We start from the raw sequence: 18288 nt of genomic DNA on the forward strand, positions 1-18288 counted from the left end.
TTGGTGATCACTGATTTGTAATATAGCTTGAAATCGGGCAACGTGATGCCCCCAGCTTTGTTTTTCTTTTTCAACATTTCCTTGGCAATTCGGAGTCATTTCTGATTCCATACAAATTTTAGGATTGTTTGTTCCAGCACTTTGAAAAATGTCATTGGAATTTCGATCGGGATGGCATTGAAGGTATAGATTGCTCTGGGTAGCATAGCCATTTTAACAATGTTTATTCTTCCGATCCATGAGCATGGAATGTTTTTCCATCTTTTTGTGTCTTCTTCAATTTCTTTCATGAGTGTTTTGTAGTTCCTAGAGTATAGATCCTTAACCTCTTTGGTTAGGTTTATTCCGAAGTATCTTATGGTTTTTGGTGCTATTGTAAATGGAATTGTTTCTCTAATTTCTCTTTCTACAGTTGCGTTGTTAGTGTATAAGAAAGCAACTGATTTCTTTGCATTGATTTTGTATCCTGCCACATTACTGAATTGCTGTATGAGGTCTAGTAATTTGGGGGTGGAGTCTTTTGGGTTTTCCACATAACTTATCATGTCATCTGTGAAGAGAGAGAGTTTGGCTTCTTCTTTGCCAATTTGAATACCTTTTATTTCTTTTTGTTGTCTGATTGCTGTTGCTAGGACTTCTAGTACTATGTTGAACAATAGTGGCAAGAGTGGGCATCCTTGTCGTGTTCCTGATCTTAAGGGAAAGGCTCTCAGCTTTTCCCCATTGAGGATGATATTCACTGTGGGTTTTTCATAGATGGATTTTTTGAACTTGAGGAATGTTCCCTCTATCCCTATACTCTGAAGAGTTTTAATCAGGAAAGGATACTGTATTTTGTCAAATGCTTTTTCTACATCAATTGAGAGGACCATATGGTTCTTCTCTCTCCTCTTATTAATGTGTTCTATCACATTGATTGATTTGTGAATGTTGAATCACCTTTGCATCCCAGGGATAAATCCCACTTGGTCGTGGTGGATGATCCTTTTAATGTATTGTTGGATCCTATTAGCTAGGATTTTGTTGAGAATTTTGGAATCCATACCCATCAGGGATATCAGTCTGAAATTCTCCTTTTTGATGGTGTCTTTGCCTGGTTTGGGGATTAAGGTAATGCTGGCCTCATAGAATGAGTCTGGAAGCTTTCCCTCTTGTTTCTGTTTTTTGAAACAGCTTCAGGAGAATAGGTATTATTTCTTCTTTGAAGGTGTGGTAGAATTCCCCAGGGAATCCATCAGGCTCTGGACTCTGTTTTTTTGGGAAGTTTTTGATCACTGCTTCAATCTTGTTACTGGTTTTTGGCCTATTCAGGTTGTCAATTTCTCCCTGTTTCAGTCTTGAGAGTTTATAGGTTTCCAGGAAGGCCTCCATTTCTTCCAGGTTGCTCAATTTATTGGCATATAGTTGTTGATAGTAATTTCTAATAATTGTTTCTATTTCCTTGGTGTTAGTCATGATCTCTCCCCTTTCATTCATAATTTTATTAATTTGGGTCTTTTCTTTTAGATAAGTCTGACCAGTGGTTTATCAATCTTATTAATTCTTTCAAAGAACCAGCTTCTAGTTTCATTGATCTGATCTACTGTGTTTCTGGTCTCTAATTCGTCTCTGCTCTAATCTTAATTATCTGTCTTCTAATGTGTGGCTTAGGCGTCGTTTGTTGCTTTTTCTCTAGTTCTTTAAGGTGTAAAGTTAGTTGGTGAATTTGGGATTTTTGTATTTTTTTTGGGTGAGGCTTGGGTAGTTATATATTTCCCCCTTAGGACCACCTTTGCAGTATCCCATAAGTTTTGGATCGATGTGTTTTCATTCTCACTGGTTTCCATGAATTGTATCCCATAGGTTTTGGACCAATGTGTTTTTGTTCTCATTGATTTCCATGAATTGTTTAAGTTCTTCTTTGATTTCCTGGTTGACCCAAACATTCTTGAGCAGAGTGGTCTTTAGCTTCCAAGTGTTTGAATTTCTTCCAAATTTTTTCTTGTGATTGAGTTCCAGTTTTAAAGCATTATGGTCTGAGAATATGCAGGGAATAATCTCAATCTTTTGGTATCGGTTGAGACCTGATATGTGACCCAGTATGTGGTCAATTCTGGAGAAAGTTCCATGTGCACTCGAGAAGAATGAGTATTCTGTTGTTTTAGGGTGGAATGTTCTGTATATACCTATGAGGTCCATCTGGTCCAGTGTGTCATTCAAAGCTCTTGTGTCTTTATTGATTTTCTGCTTAGAATATCTGTCTATAGCTGAGAGTGGAGTATTGAGGTCTCCTACAATTAACGTATTGTCACCAATATGACTCTATTTTGGTTAACAGTTGGCTTATGTAGATGGCTGCTCCCATGTTGGGGGCATAGATATTTACAGTTGTTAGATCTTCTTGTTGGATAGACCCTTTAAGAATGATATAGTGTCCTTCTGTGTCTCTTATTACAGACTTTAGTTTAAAATCTAATTTGTCTGATACAAGAATTGCTACCCCAGCTTTCTTTTGAGGTCCGCTGGCATGGAAGATGGATCTCCATCCCTTCACTTTCAGTCTGGATGTCTCTTTAGGTTCAAAATGAGTCTCTTGTAGACAGCATATGGATGGGTCCTGTCTTTTTATCCAATCTGCAACCCTGTGCCAGTTTATGGGAGCATTTAGGCCATTCACATTGAGAGTGATTATTGAAAGATATGAATTAATTGTCATCATGTTGCCTGTGAAGACGTTGTTTTTATAGATTGTCCCTGTAAATTTCTGTTCTATCTCGCTCTTGAGATTTTTCTTCTTTTATAGAACCCTCCCTCCCTTAATATTTCTTGCAGGGCTGCCTCAGTGGTCACATATTCTTTGTTTCTGCCGGTCTTGGAAGGTCTGCATCTCTCCATCCATTCTAAATGACAGCCTTGCGGGATAAAGTATTCTTGGCTGCATGTTCTTCTCGTTTAGTACCCTGAATATGTCTTGCCAGGCTTTCTGGCTTGCCAGGTCTCTGTGGACAGGTCTGACGTTATTCTGATGTTCCTCCCTCTGTACGTAAGGAATCTCTTCCCCCTAACTGCCCTTAAGAGGGTTTCCCTGGTTCTAAGATTTGCGAGTTTTACTATTACATGCCGGGGTGTTGGCCTGTTTTCCTTGATCTTGGGAGGGGTCCTCTCTGCCTCTGAGACACGAATGTTTGTTTCATTCCCCACATTAGGGAAGTTCTCAGCTACGATTTGCTTAAATATATCTTCTAGTCCTCTTTCTCCACCCCCTCAGGGATCCCAATAATTCCACATTGGAATGTTTCATGGTGTCATTTATTTCTCTGATTCTATTTTCATGGATTTTAAGTTGTGTTTCCCTGGCCGCCTCTTTCCCTTCTTGTCTATTAATTGGTCTTCTAGATCACTAATTCGTTCTTCTGCCTCATTTGCCCTAGCTGTTAGATTATCTAGATTAGATTGTATCTCATTCATAGCATTTTTAAGTTCTGCCACTTCAGCTTTCATTTCTGCCCTTAAAGACTCTATGTTGCCATAAATTGATTTCTCCCTTTTAGCTATTGTCTTCACAATTGCTAGCCTGAATTCCATCTCCGACATCTTGGTTATATCTGCATCCATTTGTAAATCTGTGGCATAAGTCATAGTCTCTTGAGTCTTTCCTATTTTGGGGGTTCCTCCTCCTAGTCATTCTGTTGGTGGGTGGTTGAGGGAATGTATAGAGTCCAAATTATTGACCACAACCCAAGCAAGATGCACCTGTTTTCTAGGGACCTTAGGGTTGCTGGCCTCTTGTTTTCCCAGCCTGTCTTCTGGGAGAGGGGCCTGCCATGTTGTTACTCAGGCAACCCTGTTTGGGCGGAGTTGCCCTGCTCTCTGTGGCAGGGGATGGGCTCAGTGAAAACCTGTTTTGGGGGGCTTTTGTTCTCTGGCGGCTTTCCCTGGTGGCTTTCTGCGTCTCTTCCGAGAGTCAGAGCAGAAGAGACCTTTTCCAGCCCTCTGCCTCAGAGCAGAGAGATCGCAATCCGTTCTTCAGTGAGCTCTCCAGGCCACACTATCCCCGTTTCTGTCTGTGCTGCTATAAACTGCAGCATCCTGAGTTGTGCGCCCCTCAGCTGCGCTCCCAGTCCTCGCCTCCAGGTTGGGGCACGTCTCTGCCCTTTGTGCTTCTAAAACCGCCAGCCACCCTCAGTTCCCACACGTGGCCCCTCTGCTCCGGGTTTCCATTTGGGGGGCTGTCCTAGAGTCCTTTCTCTGCCACTACCGGTCTGCGAGTCTGTGCCCCATCTGCAGCGCGCGAGGCTGTCACTCACCGGCAGTGTAGGATCCCCACGGCCTGGCTCCCTCCCACTGTCATTTATCCTCCGATATCTACCCGCGGAATCACGGCTTCCCGCTTCGTACCTCGAAACCAACCCCCTGCGATATTCTGTTTGTAGAGATCCAGATCTATCTTCTTACATCTCAGGCTGATTTCGTGGGTGCTCAGAGTGGTCTGGTAGATATTCAGCTCAATTCCGGGGACCGGTTGGAATGGGGTCCCCTAATCCTCCGCCATCTTTCTGTTTCATCAGTGTTTTATAGTTTTCAGAGTATAGGTCTTTCACCTCTTTGGTTAGGTTTATTTCTAGGTATCTTATGGTTTTTGGTGCATCAATAAAGCTTTAAAAAAAAAAAAACTATTACTACTCTTTTTAAAAATGTATCAGTGTGGGACACCTTCCTAACTTGGTTAAGCGTCTGCCTTTGGCTCAGGTCACGATCCCAGGATGCTGGGATCGAGTCCCTCATTGGGCTTCTTGCTCAGCAGGGAACCTGCTTCTCCCTCTCCTGCTGCTCCCCCTGCTTGTGCTCTTTCTCTCTCTGACAAATAAATAGATAAAATCTTAAATACACACACACACACACACACATATATGTGTATATATATATATATATATATATATATATATATCAGTGATTACTAAGTACTATTTGGATGATTTTATTTTTGATAAATTTTTATAAATAAGAAATTTCAACATTTCTTAAAGTTCTTGAAAGTATGGTTTAACTGTATTTTATTATAAAATGACTCTTTAATCTCAATAGTAATTTGAATGGATTTTCCCCATTAAAAATAAAGGGTTCAAATTTTAAAAATGACTATGATTATAAAATTAAGAATTTAAATGATTTTTATGGCAAATTCAGGCATTAATTGTTCTTTCAAAATCCAATAGAGGATTCTCATTTAGAGAGTAATGTAGATCTCTGTCTCTTAGTTCCAGAGTATGAGCTGTCAGGATAACCATATGTTTCCATATTGGACAAGAAAGTATACTTTTCTCTTTGCCTTTTAGTTTAATTTGCATAGTCAAAATGTAGGTTGTCTGGTGATCTCCTGAGATCAGATTAAAAATATCAAGTTTGGATTTAAAACAACATTAGATAATAAAAGACTCATCTTTCCCTAATGGAGATAATAGGGTAATGGAATAAATAAAACAAGTACAGAAATTATTTTACAAATTATACAAACAGGCTGTGATTGTATCTCTCAAAAAGAGATAGTGAAAAAGTCCCCTGGCCAGTCATAGGACAGAAGTTAGGGGGAGAGTATGTCCAGAAGTGTTTTAAAGTAAATGTAGCTCTTGACTTACTTCCAGTTTGTTTTCATAGTTTTTACTCAGGTGAGAAAAAGATCCTTCAAAAATGCTTAATGAGAATCTGCATTACTACTTACTCCTAGATTATAACTTCCTAAAGGATCTGTTACTACTGGTTTCTCTTCCCTTTACAAAAAGATTTTATCATGTCATTCCCCTTAATAACTCGTGCATTATCCAGAGAAGCATTTCCCAGTTGGTAGCCTGCAGATCCCTAGGAATTTATGAAAGTTCATGGCGGTTGTGGAGGGAAACAAAGGAATGTCAGTAAGAGACATGTTTTTTTGGAATTTTTGAAAGGTAGAACACAGATGGGCAGGAAAAACAAGCTGGCCAGAAACAAGCCTCCTCTTCCCTCTACAATTTAACTTGTCTTGGAGGGTCCAACCAGTGTAATAAGGAAGAGAAACGATTAAGGTGATGACCCCTATTTTTCCACAGTAAATACATTACCAGTTTTCTCTCAGTTTCTTTTGAAGAGATACTCACAGCTATGTAAATATCCTTTCATTCACCGCACTCTTACTCTCTAGCCCTAATCTTCATTGATGATTCTTGGCTGAATCACATATTACTATGATAGTTTCCAGATAGTAATTTTCTAATTTTATCATCCCTTGGAGCTGGCTCCTATGTTCCTATCATTCCTTGGGAAGTCTCACTTTCTGATTCATTAAGTCGTTCCAAGCTTGTCTGGACTGTTTGTGCCCCAGTGTTTGATTCAGCCATTTTGCCAGAAAGGTCTGAATCTTTTTAGTAAGGAATGGTTTTTAAGAAACCAAGACCTGGGGGCTACATGTACTCAGTAGCTCCTGAACCTCTCATGGCTTAAGCCAGGGAATATGTATCTTTATCTCTATATATGTATTAAATGCTATGTTTAGAATCTTCATTTTTATCTCACTGTTAAGAAACAAAACACAATTGTTAAATTAGACCAGTTGATTTTTATACACTAAATGTAAGAATTCCAAAAATCAAGTCATGAGTGTATAATCTTAAGATTATATTTCAGTCTCCATTTTAAGACATTTTGTCTCCAAACCAAATATGGTATGCTGTTCGATAATTCATTTGTCTGCAAATCATGCTTTCTGTTATATGATTTAAAGTAAATTGAGTAACATATATTAACCAATGAGGAAAATGTTGAAAAATTGTAATGCAATAGCTAATAATAGTGATGTAAGATATTTTTATTTATTTTCTTATTTATCCTATTATGCAGAGATGACAGAATTTTTACCAATACCCTTAAAAAGGGAGTAGGAAGAATTATTAATTACTGTACAAAGTTAGTGAATTAAAAATGTTGAATACCTTTACTTAGAGGATAAAGTCCCAGTTCCTTCTCCCGATATGCAGAACCCTCATGGGCTGACTCACCACCTCCCCCGACCCTGCCTTCCTACTCTCATCTCATACTTCCCTCCCTCTAGGCATATTGGTTTGCCTTATGGTTCCTTGTGTACTAGCATGATTGGCATGCTCTTCCCCCTCACTAATCTGCCTGGAAACATCTGATATATCTCTCAGGTTCCAGGTCACATATCACCTGTTCTATAGAATCTTACAGACAGAATTGATTCTTCCTTTGTTCTCATAGAAGCTCATATATACTATTCTTTAAAAAAGTAAAAATAAAAAGATTTTAGGGCACCTGAGTGGCTCACTTGGTTAAGCATCTGCCTTCAGCTCAGGTCATGATCCCAGAGTCCTGGGATCAAGCCCTGCATTGGGCTCCTTGCTTGGCCTGCTGCTCCCCCTGCTTATGCTCTCTCTCTCTCTGTCATATAAATAAATTAAATCTTTTTAGGGAGCTCGAGGCGGGACTCGATCCCAGGACCCTGGGATCATGACCTGAGCTGCAGGCAGACGCTTAACCAACTGAGCCACCCAGGCGCCCCTCATATATCCTAATTTCTTATCTCTGTATTCCTTAGTAGATGTGTCTTCCTTTGCGCAGCAATTTTATCCTCCTTACATCCCAACACAACACAGTATCAAGCATTTCAAATAAATACTTGATAGATGCATAAAGATTTTGTTGGTTTCAAGATTATCAACTTGATAATTTTTAAAATGTCTATTCTACCAGCACTTGTTAAGTAATATTCTAGTTATGACTTCCTTTGTATATATAAAAAAAATTAAATTTTAATATGCTAAACCTGTTGCTAGATTTCTAGAGATGGGATAAAGGTTTAAAAATTCAAGATACTTCAAAACCTCTCCCTTACGTGTATTACAATTTTCAGTGGGCTGTGCTAGATCTTCACTCACACACATCCATCACGTACCCGTGGAGTGTAGAACTGCCACTTTACCAGAGCAAATTCATAAATAATGTTATGGTACAACGAATAAGGTGAAAAAGTCAAACTCAGAAGACACATCTAATGGTGCTGGTGACATTTAAAGGGCAGTGAATATGTCCTAATGAAGGAACTTGCAAAGATTACTTCGCGGGATCTAGCTGGGTAGATTCCAACTTCTTCCTTTAGTTTAATCTTGGTGATTAGTGCCCTGAGCTCTCGGTGCTTACTCCCCCATATCTCTATCCAAGTTCTCCAGTGGCCAAAGCTCACCAGCCCAGTCTCTTTTACCACAGAGTCTCCCAAAACACCTGTCCTTTCGGGTCGGTCTGTTTACTCCCCTGGTGCTCACTGCCACCCTGCCGCATGCCCAGCTGAAGTCAACTCTGCTCCTTCAGGCTATACTCAACTCTCCCCACCTTGTGTTTTGCTTATAATTTGGTAAAGGTTTGGTTGGAAACTCAGTTTAACACCGGGGCTGCTTTACTGCGGTGCCTGTCTTTTAGTACTAGAAATGTCTGCATTAGAGTCAGTATTAAAAGTGTGTATCTCTGCTTTTTTCTTTCTAGATCCTGGCTAGATAACAATGGGAAAAGTGCAGTTAAAAAACTGAGGAACAGTTTGCCACTTAGAAGAGAACTAGATCGTTTAAAAGATGATCTGTCTCAGCAGCTGCAGCTCTCAGACATCAGGTAACAAAGACAGACCCTAATTTAGAGACTAAAATAAGCATGTATTATCTACTGGTCAAGCTTCCCAGCAGTTAAATATTTGCATCTTTAATTATTCTGATAACTATAAGTAGCCTTCAATTATCTTTTTCTGAAAGTAGTCAAATGTTCATCTTTGTAAGAAAACTTTTATCAATTTCTTGTTTAAAATTGTGAAGTAAGGTTTAGATTCTGACATTTTTAGCATAAGAATTTAATTTTTTAAAGTAATGTTTATTAAAGAAAATCCTTTTCCATATGCACATAATATATAAAAAGTAATTATTCCTCCGTCCTGTGAGATCAGTATTTAAATTTAAAATGAGGAAGGGAGACAAAAAATGGGTGTTGTATTCTTGGTTCTGTGTTTTATAGCATGACTTTTTAAAGTTTTCATTAACCTGGAAATCACAGTTCCGTAAAGATAACAGGCATTTATTATAAAAACAGATTTTAACAGCTGTTAAAACAGTAATGAAGGGAAAAGGGGGCCCTGGTGTGATTCGGGGGCGGGGGGAACCCCCCGTTACAAGAACTGAGAAACTGTTGCTCAGTCTTGTGCTTGAACATTTCTGTTAACAGTTCGTTATAACCTGTTTTGTTGTTTCCAGCCTTTATTATCAGGATGTTTTTTTCTTCTTTTGAACTAAATGACTATTTGGGTATCATAATAGCATCTTTTTCTTGTGCTTGTGGAGTACTGATAATACTTAAATGTTTTGTTTTTGTATATTCAAATCATAGTAGTTTTTTTTTTTTTCAAATCATAGTTTTATAAGATAATTAAGATTTCAAGGAAAGCGTGTAGACTTGGTGTGTGTGGGATGTTTGGATTTGTGCTGATGGCTGCTCTTTTGTCATCATATCAGTATTTTTAGGCCCTGCTTTGATTAGAAGGGTTCTTTTAATTCCACAGTGTAGTAGTATGGACTTCTCTAGCTAACACCCAAATAACAAGGTCCTTTTTAAAAGTTTGTAAAATAAATTTATGTACATAAAAGTACCTTTTTCTAGTATAAATTCTAAATGAACTATCAAAGAGATTAGAATTAGGAAAACAAAAGGATTTTTTTTAAGGATTTCTTAAACATAAAAAGAAACAAGCATTATATTACAGTATGGTGTAGAAACTTCTCAGCTTTGATTTTTGCCATGGTAAATATCAATAAATATAAAACACATAAACAAAAAGTCTTTGGGTTCTCCCATTTTTAAGAGTGCAAAAGCTTTTTGAGACCAAAGCATTTGAGGATCATGGGTATGATGGCTTTCCACTATTGGAAAATCAGCCAAGCCTCCAAAAGAGAAACATTGTGACCAATGACAATTGTTTCTAACTCTAAGCCACCTGTGTGAAAGACCATTTATTAATAAGAACTGTATTTTGTAGCTTTATCACAGTGTTAATTCTTTGAAATTATATCTGTTTCAACTGTGGGTTAAAGGAAAAGTTTTGAAAATCCATTTTATCAGAAATGACATTCATCAGAATCGGTGATAGGATGAAGAAGGAACCTGTTTTTTGAGAGCTTGTTTTGAGTGCCGTACTCCTTCACATATGTTATCCCCTTTGATTTATGCGACCTGTGCTGGAGGAAGTGATCCCACTTTGTATGTATGACATGGAAACATTAGGAGGACTAGAAGCAACTTGTTCAAGGTCGCAGAGCCAGTAAATCACAGAATTAGAATTCAAAGGGGGATGTTCTGATGCTTCTAAAGATCAGTGCTCGTTACATTTGCATACTAGTGCCTCGGTGACACCACATGGATATCAGGTTCCATTGTGTCACTAAGATTCAGTGTTCATTTATAAAATACGTAGATTACATGTCATAAAAAAATCACTTTCTCTAGAATAAGATAAAAAGAATCTGATCTAGTCTGGAGTTCCTAATTAGAACTTAAATCTAAAACAAAATCATCATCATTGAATGATGTGGCAATGAAAAAGGTTTTTTTTAAGTGTTCCCCATTTCATTCCCTTATTTTAAAATAGAAACAGCATAGTGTATTTGCTTGTTTGAAATGTTTGGATATCTGAACATAGTAGTAATATTTTTACCCTCTGGCAAACCATTCATTTTCCATTTGGTTGCTTCATTAAAAAATGAGCTAGTTGGAAAACATATGCCTACTTGAGAAAGAAACTCACTGGCTTTCACAGGAATCAAGCAGCAAGGGGTGAATGCAGGCCTCCTCCCTCGGGGGTGCCTGATGTTAACGTGCCTGTGTGCTCTGTTGTACTAGGTGGCAGAGGAGCTGGGGCATCGCCCATCGCTGTAGCCAGCTTCATAGTTTAGGCCGCTTAGCACAGCAGAACTTGGAAACACTTAAAAATGCAAAAGGTAAACAATTTCCATTTTCTTTTAAAATATCACTTGGCTGCTATACACATCTATAAATTGTGGAGGAAAACTAAGTGTTAAAAGACCTTACAGATGTGACTTTATCACAGCTGAACTTTTAAATCTGTTCCTTTGAATAAAACAGCGACATGAAATTAGCCTTTAAGGGGCACCTGGGTGGCTCAGTTCGTTAAGCAACTGACTTGATTTCAGTTCAGGTCATGATCTCATGGTCCTGAGATGGAGCCAGGTGGCAGCCTCCGAGCTCAGCATAGAGTCTGCTTGAGATTCTCTTCCACCCGCTCTGTGCACGCTCCCTGACATGGACATGCTTGTGTGTTCTCTTTCTCTCCCTCTCTCTAAAATAAATCTTTAAAAAAAAATTTTTTTTTTTAAATTAGCCTTGGGCACCTGGGTGGCTCAGTTGGTTAAGCAACTGCCTTCGGCTCAGGTCATGATCCTGGGGTCCTGGGATCGAGCCCTGCATCGGGCTCCCTGCTCCGCGGGAAGCCTGCTTCTCCCTCTCCCTCTGCCTGCCACTCCCCCTGCTTGTGTTCACTCTCTGTCAAATAAATAAATAAAATCTTTAAAAAATAAAATAAAAAATTAGCCTTTAAGTTTCTACTGAATTTAATCCTGAATTTGTATACTAAATTTAAGTAATTATTTGCACAATGCTAAAAAAAATGAAGCATCTCTGGACAGTGACCAAAGGGTTTGTGTTTTATCATCAGGATGTACAATAATATTTACAGACCGATCCGGGATGAGTGCAGTGGGCCATGTGATGCTAGGAACAATGGATGTCCATCATCACTGGACAAAAGTAAGGAAAAGTTTCAAAGCAAAAAATCCTGATTTGTCGTAGACGTACTTTTGTTTCAAACTATGCTGTTACGTCAGTGAACTAAAAAAACTCAAATCATAGTTTCAGCTATTTTCAGAATAGATGTTTATTATCATGTAGTTAAAATACTTAGAGGCCTGATTTTTAAGTCAGTTTTTTTTTTAATTTTTTTATTGTTATGTTAATCCCCATACATTACATCATTAGTTTTAGATATAGTGTTCCATGATTCATTGTTTGTGCATAACACCCAGTGCTCCATGCAGAACGTGCCCTCCTCAATACCCATCACCAGGCTAACCCATCCTCCCACCCCCCTCCCCTCTAGAACCCTCAGTTTGTTTTTCAGAGTCCATCGTCTCTCATGGTTCTTCTCCCCCTCCGATTTCCCCCCCTTCATTCTTCCCCTCCTGCTACATTCTTCTTCTTTTTTTCTTTCTTAACATATATTGCATTATTTGTTTCAGAGGTACAGATCTGAGATTCAACAGTCTTGTACAATTCACAGCACTTACCAGAACACATACCCTCCCCAGTGTCCATCACCCAGTCACCCCATCCCTCCCACCCCACCCCCCACTCCAGCAACCCTCAGTTTGTTTCCTGAGATTAAGAATTCCTCATATCAGTGAGGTCATATGATACATGTCTTTCTCTGTTTGACTTATTTCGCTCAACATAATACCCTCCAGTTCCATCCACGTCGTTGCAAATGGCAAGATCTCATTCCTTTTGATGGCTGCATAATATTCCATTGTATATATATACCACCTCTTCTTTATCCATTCATCTGTTGATGGACATCTTGGCTCTTTCCACAGTTTGGCTATTGTGGACATTGCTGCTATAAACATCGGGGTACACGTACCCTTTCGGGTCCCTACTTTTGTATCTTTGGGGTAAATACCCAGGAGTGCAATTGCTGGATCATATGGTAGCTCTATTTTCAACTTTTTGAGGAACCTCCATACTGTTTTCCAGAGTGGCTGCACCAGCTTGCATTCCCACCAACAGTGTAGGAGGGTTCCCCTTTCTCCGCATCCCCGCCAACATCTGTCGTTTCCTGACTTGTTAATTTTAGCCATTCTGACTGGTGTGAGGTGGTATCTCATTGAGGTTTTGATTTGGATTTCCCTGATGCCGAGCGATATTGAACACTTTTTCATGTGTCTGTTGGCCGTTTGGATGTCTTCTTTGGAAAAATGTCTGTTCATGTCTTCTGCCCATTTCTTGATTGGATCATTTGTTCTTTAGGTGTTGAGTTTGATAAGTTCTTTATAGATTTTGGATACTAGCCCTTTATCTGATATGTCATTTGCAAATATCTTCTCTCATTCTCTCGGTTGTCTTTTGGTTTTGTTGACTGTTTCTTTTGCTGTGCAAAAGCTTTTTATCTTGATGAAGTCCCAATAGTTCATTTTTGCCCTTATTTCCCTTGCCTTTGGCGATGTTTCTAGGAAGAAGTTGCTGCAGCTGAGGTCGAAGAGGTTGCTGCCTGTGTTCTCCTTTAGGATTTTGATGGATTCCTGTCTCACATTGAGGTCTTTCAACCATTTGGAGTCTATTTTTGTGTGTGGTGTAAGGAAATGGTCCAGTTTCATTCTTCTGCATGTGGCTGTCCAATTTTCCGAATACCATTTGTTGAAGAGACTGTCTTTTTTCCATTGGACATTCTTTCCTGCTCTGTCAAAGATTAGTTGACCATAGAGTTGAGGGTCCCATTCTGGGCTCTCTGTTCTGTTCCATTGATCTATGTGTCTATTTTTGTGCCAGTACCATACTGTCTTGATGATGACAGCTTTGTACTAGAGCTTGAAGTCTGGAATTGTGATGCCACCAGCTTCGCTATTTTTTTTCAACATTCCTCTGGCTATTCAGGGTCTTTTCTGGTTCCATATAAATTTTAGGATTATTTGTTCCATTTCTTTGAAAAGAGTGGATGGTATTTTGATGGGGATTGCATTGAATGTGTAGATTGCTCTAGGTGGCATTAACATCCTCACAATATTTGTTCTTCCAATCCATGAGCATGGAACATTTTTCCATTTCTTTGTGTCTTCCTCAATTTCTTTCATGAGTATTTTACAGTTTTCTGAGTACAGAGACTTTGCTGCTTCGGTTAGCTTTATTCCTAGGTATCTTATGGTTTTGGGTGCAGTTGTAAATGGGATCGACTCCTTAGTTTCTCTTTCTTCTGTCTTGTTGTTGGTATATAGGAATGCCACTGATTTCTGTGCATTGATTTTATATCCTGCCACTTTACTGAATTCCTGTATGAGTTCTAGCAGTTTTGGGGTGGAGTCTTTTGGGTTTTCCACATAAAGTATCACATCATCTGCAAAGAGTGAGAGTTTGACTTTTTCTTTGCCGATTTGGATGCCTTTTATTTCTCTTTGTTGTCTGATTGCTGTGGCTAGAACTTCTAATACTATGTTGAATAGCACTGGTGATAGTGGACATCCCTGCTGCATTCCTGACCTTAGGGGGGAAGCCCTCAGTTTTTCCACCATAAAGAATGATATTTGCTGTGGGAATATAGATGGATTTTATGCTATTGAGGTATGTACCCTCTATCCCTATACTCTGAAGAGTTTTGATCAAGAAAGGATGCTGAACTTTATCAAATGCTTTTTCTGCATCTATTGAGAGGATCATATGGTTCTTGTTCTTTCTTTTATTAATGTATTGTATCACATTGATTTGCGGATGTTGAACCAACCTTGCAGCCCAGGAATAAATCCCACTTGGTCGTGGTGAATAATCCTTTTAATGTACTGTTGGATCCTACTGGCTAGCATTTTGGTGAGAATTTTTGCATCCATGTTCATCAAGGATATTGGTCTGTAATTCTCCTTTTTGATGGGGTCTTTGTCTGGTTTGGGGATCAAGGTAATGGTGGCCTCATAAAATGAGTTTGGAAGTTTTCCTTCCATTTCTATTTTTTGGAACAGTTTCAGAAGAATAGGTATTAATTCTTCTTTAAATGTTTGGTAGAATTCCCCTGGGAAGCCATCTGGCCCTGGGCCTTTGTTTGTTGGGAGATTTTTGATGACTGCTTCAATTTCCTTAGTGGTTATAGGTCTGTTCAGGTGTTCTATTTCTTCCTGGTTCAGTTTTGGTAGTTGATACATCTCTAGGAATGCATCCATTTCTTCCAGATTATCGAATTTGTTGGCATATACTTGCTCATAATATGTTCTTATAATTGTTTGTATTTCTTTGGTGTTGGTTGTAATCTCTCCTCTTTCATTCATGATTTTGTTGATTTGGGTCCTTTCTCTTTTCTTTTTGATGTCTGGCCAGGGGTTTATCAATCTTGTTAATTCTTTCAAAGAACCATCTCCTAGTTTCGTTCTACTGTTCTTTTGGTTTGTATTTCATTGATTTCTGCTCTGATCGTTATTATTTCTCTTCTCCTGCTGGGTTTAGGCTTTATTTGCTGTTCTTTCTCTAGCTCCTTCAGGTGTAGGGTTAGGTTTGAGACTTTTCTTGTTTCTTGAGAAAGGCTTGTATTGCTATATACTTTCCTCTTAGGACCACCTTTGCTGCATGCCAAAGATTTTGAACAGTTGTGTTTTCATTTTCATTGGTTTCCATGAATTTTTTTAATTCTTCTTTAATTTTCTGGTTGACCCATTCATTCTTCAGTAGGATGCTCTTTAGCCTCCATGTATTTGAGTCTTTCCGTAAGTCAGTTTTTATTTGGAAATTTTATAGTCTTTTCTGAAGCATAGCCTAGAAGGCCTGCATTCTGTTGTTTTGGTTTTAACAGATTTACTGTGTTATAATTGACATACAATAAACTGCATGTATTTAGTGTGTATAATTCAATGAGATTTAGCACGTGTAAATACCCATGAAGCCATTAACACAATCAAGATAGTCAACATATCTATCACCCACAAAAGTATGCTCATGTCCCTTTGTAAACTCTCTCCTCCATCCCACCACCCTCTCCTCAAGCAACCAGTGGCCTGCTGTCACTATGAATCAGTTTATAACTAGAATTTCATATAAGTGGAATCACAAACTATATACTTCTTTTTTTGGGGGGGGTTCTGTTTTCTTTCATTCGACAATTTCAGATTCATCCATGCTGTTGCATGTGTCAAGAATTTCTTTTTATTTCCATGCAGTGTTCGATCATATAAACATACCAGTTTGTTTATCCATTTACCTATTGATGGACATTGAGTTATGTCAGTTTTGGTGATGGGAAATAAAGGTGTTAGAAACATTATGTCCATATGCACATATTTCCTTTTCTCCTAATAGTCGGATCATATGTTAGGGTATTTTTACCTTTTGAGAAACTGCTAATGCTTACGACGGTGGTCTTTTTAATTTTAGCCATCCTAATAGGTGTGTGGTGCTATCTCATGTGTACTTAATTTGCATTTCCATAATGACAGATGTTGGAGAGTATCTTTTCATGGGCTTATACTTTCTTTTTTGAAATGTCTGTTCAAATCAAATATTTGGTTGAAGATATTTGCAAACCATATCTGACAAAGTCTGTGTGCCTAGTGTATAAAGAACTCTCAAAACTCAATAGTCAAAAAACCAAACAATCTAAAATGAACAGCCAAGTCACGGAAGACCTACAGATGACAAATATTTTTGAATGGCTAAAATGGAAAATAATGACACCACCAAATTCTGGCAAGGGTGCGGAAATACCGGATCACTCATCCATCACTGGGGGGAGTATGTAGAATGGTACAGGGACTCTGGAACAGAGCGTGACAGCACAGAACTAAATGTGTTTACCATGTGACCCAGCAATTGCACCCTTAGGCGTTTATACTAAAGAAGTGAAAAATTATGTTCACACAAAAACCTGTACACCAATGTGCATAATAGCCAACAACTAGAACAACTCTAATGTCCTTCAGGGTGTGAATGGTTAAACTGTGACACATCCGTACAACAGAACATTACCCAACAGGAAGAGGGGATGAAGTATTCATACCAGCAACAGCCTGGGTGGATCTCAAGGGCATTGTGCTGAGTGAAAAAAGTCAGTATCAAAAGATTACATACTGGGGCGCCTGGGTGGCTCAGTCGTTAAGCGTCTGCCTTCGGCTCAGGTCATGATCTCAGGGTCCTGGGATCGAGCCCCCCATCGGGCTCCCTGCTTGGCGGGAAGCCTGCTTCTCCCTCTCCCACTCCCCCTGCTTGTGTTCCTGCTCTCGCTGTGTCTCTCCCTGTCAAATAATTTAATAAAATCTTAAAAAAAAAAAAAAAAGATTACATACTGTCTGATTCCACTTATATAACATTCTTAAAATAACAAAATTGTGGAAAGAACAGATTAGTGGTCACCAGGGGTTGGGGAGTAGGGAGCTCTCCCCCGCGGTCCATGGGGGATCACTGGGCACACAGGATCCCTACGGTGGAACTGTTCTGTGTCATGTGGTCCTGGCGTGTGAATCTACACATGGGATAAACCTGCATACAGTTAAATACACACAGATACACACAACTAAGTGTAAGTAGAAGTGATGAAGTCTGAATCAGTTCTATCAGATCAATGTCAGTTTCCTGGTGGTGATGTTATACTGTAGTTTTGCAAGACGTTACCACTGGGGAAAGGGGGGAAGATGTACAAATCTAGAGTTATCTGAAAATAAGGTTTTTTTTAAAGGTAATTACCATTTATACATAGATAAATCATTAAGAGAAAAATGGAGAAAGTGGGTAGGGAAATGATTTTCAGACTGTTAGAAGTCCATTATAGATAACTTGTAGAATTCGTACACTGCAGTTGCTTTTATTAGAGCAGAGGTTTTTGATGCCTTCCCACTCCGCTGTTAAGTTGCCCATCCCCAGCTCTCCAGGTAAAGTCTGAGTCCTCAGCACAGCACACCAGGGCCTTCCCATTGCAGCCGTACCAGACTCCAGGGCTTGGAGTGTGCTGCCCCTCTTCATGCTTCCGTCTCTCTTCCCTTGACACACCTCCATGTGCATCTGATGCCTGCGAAATCCTGTCTGTATTTTCAGACAGGCACATTAGACTTCCTTAGAAACCTTTACTTGAACCTCTTTTCTGTATCCAGTCATGTGGACGTGGCACTTAGTACAAAGAATCCTGATTCTTGTTTTGTTTACTTGTACCCCGACTGAAAAGCAGGGCCCAGCTCTTATAATCTGTACACTACAGGTGCCCAATTTGTGCTTAAGTACGTGGTAGGTGCTCAGTGATGTTTATTGCATGGAATTGAGTTTTGCTGAATTAAAGTAAATTCTGAAGAAGTAGACTTGGTGCTAAAATCCATGTACTTTATTTCTCAAACCGTTCTTTATTAGACCATGTAATCATTCTTAAACTAATTTGAGATTTAAATGTTAGTACTTAGGACTTATTTTCATTTGGAACCTATTTCTTTTTTTCTGCAATCTCTTCAGTCCCATCTAAAAATCCCTAAGATTTATAGGGTTTTGTTT

General features: G+C 39.0%; 1 protein-coding gene across 3 annotated transcripts in view; it reads left to right on the forward strand.

Moving 5' to 3' along the window:
* The window catches only part of TCAIM (T cell activation inhibitor, mitochondrial), a 58356-nt gene that overhangs the window by 32960 nt on the left and 7108 nt on the right, over nucleotides 1-18288 (forward strand). For all 3 annotated transcript variants that reach the window (XM_032409125.1, XM_032409124.1, XM_032409126.1), the window contains exons 6-8: nucleotides 8506-8628; nucleotides 10897-10994; nucleotides 11729-11820. In XM_032409125.1, the coding sequence (XP_032265016.1) occupies nucleotides 8506-8628; nucleotides 10897-10994; nucleotides 11729-11820 (313 nt within the window). The remainder of the gene's footprint in view (nucleotides 1-8505; nucleotides 8629-10896; nucleotides 10995-11728; nucleotides 11821-18288) is intronic.

Source organism: Phoca vitulina, unplaced genomic scaffold (assembly GCF_004348235.1).
Source record: "Phoca vitulina isolate PV1807 unplaced genomic scaffold, GSC_HSeal_1.0 scaffold10, whole genome shotgun sequence".
NCBI lineage: Eukaryota > Metazoa > Chordata > Mammalia > Carnivora > Phocidae > Phoca > Phoca vitulina.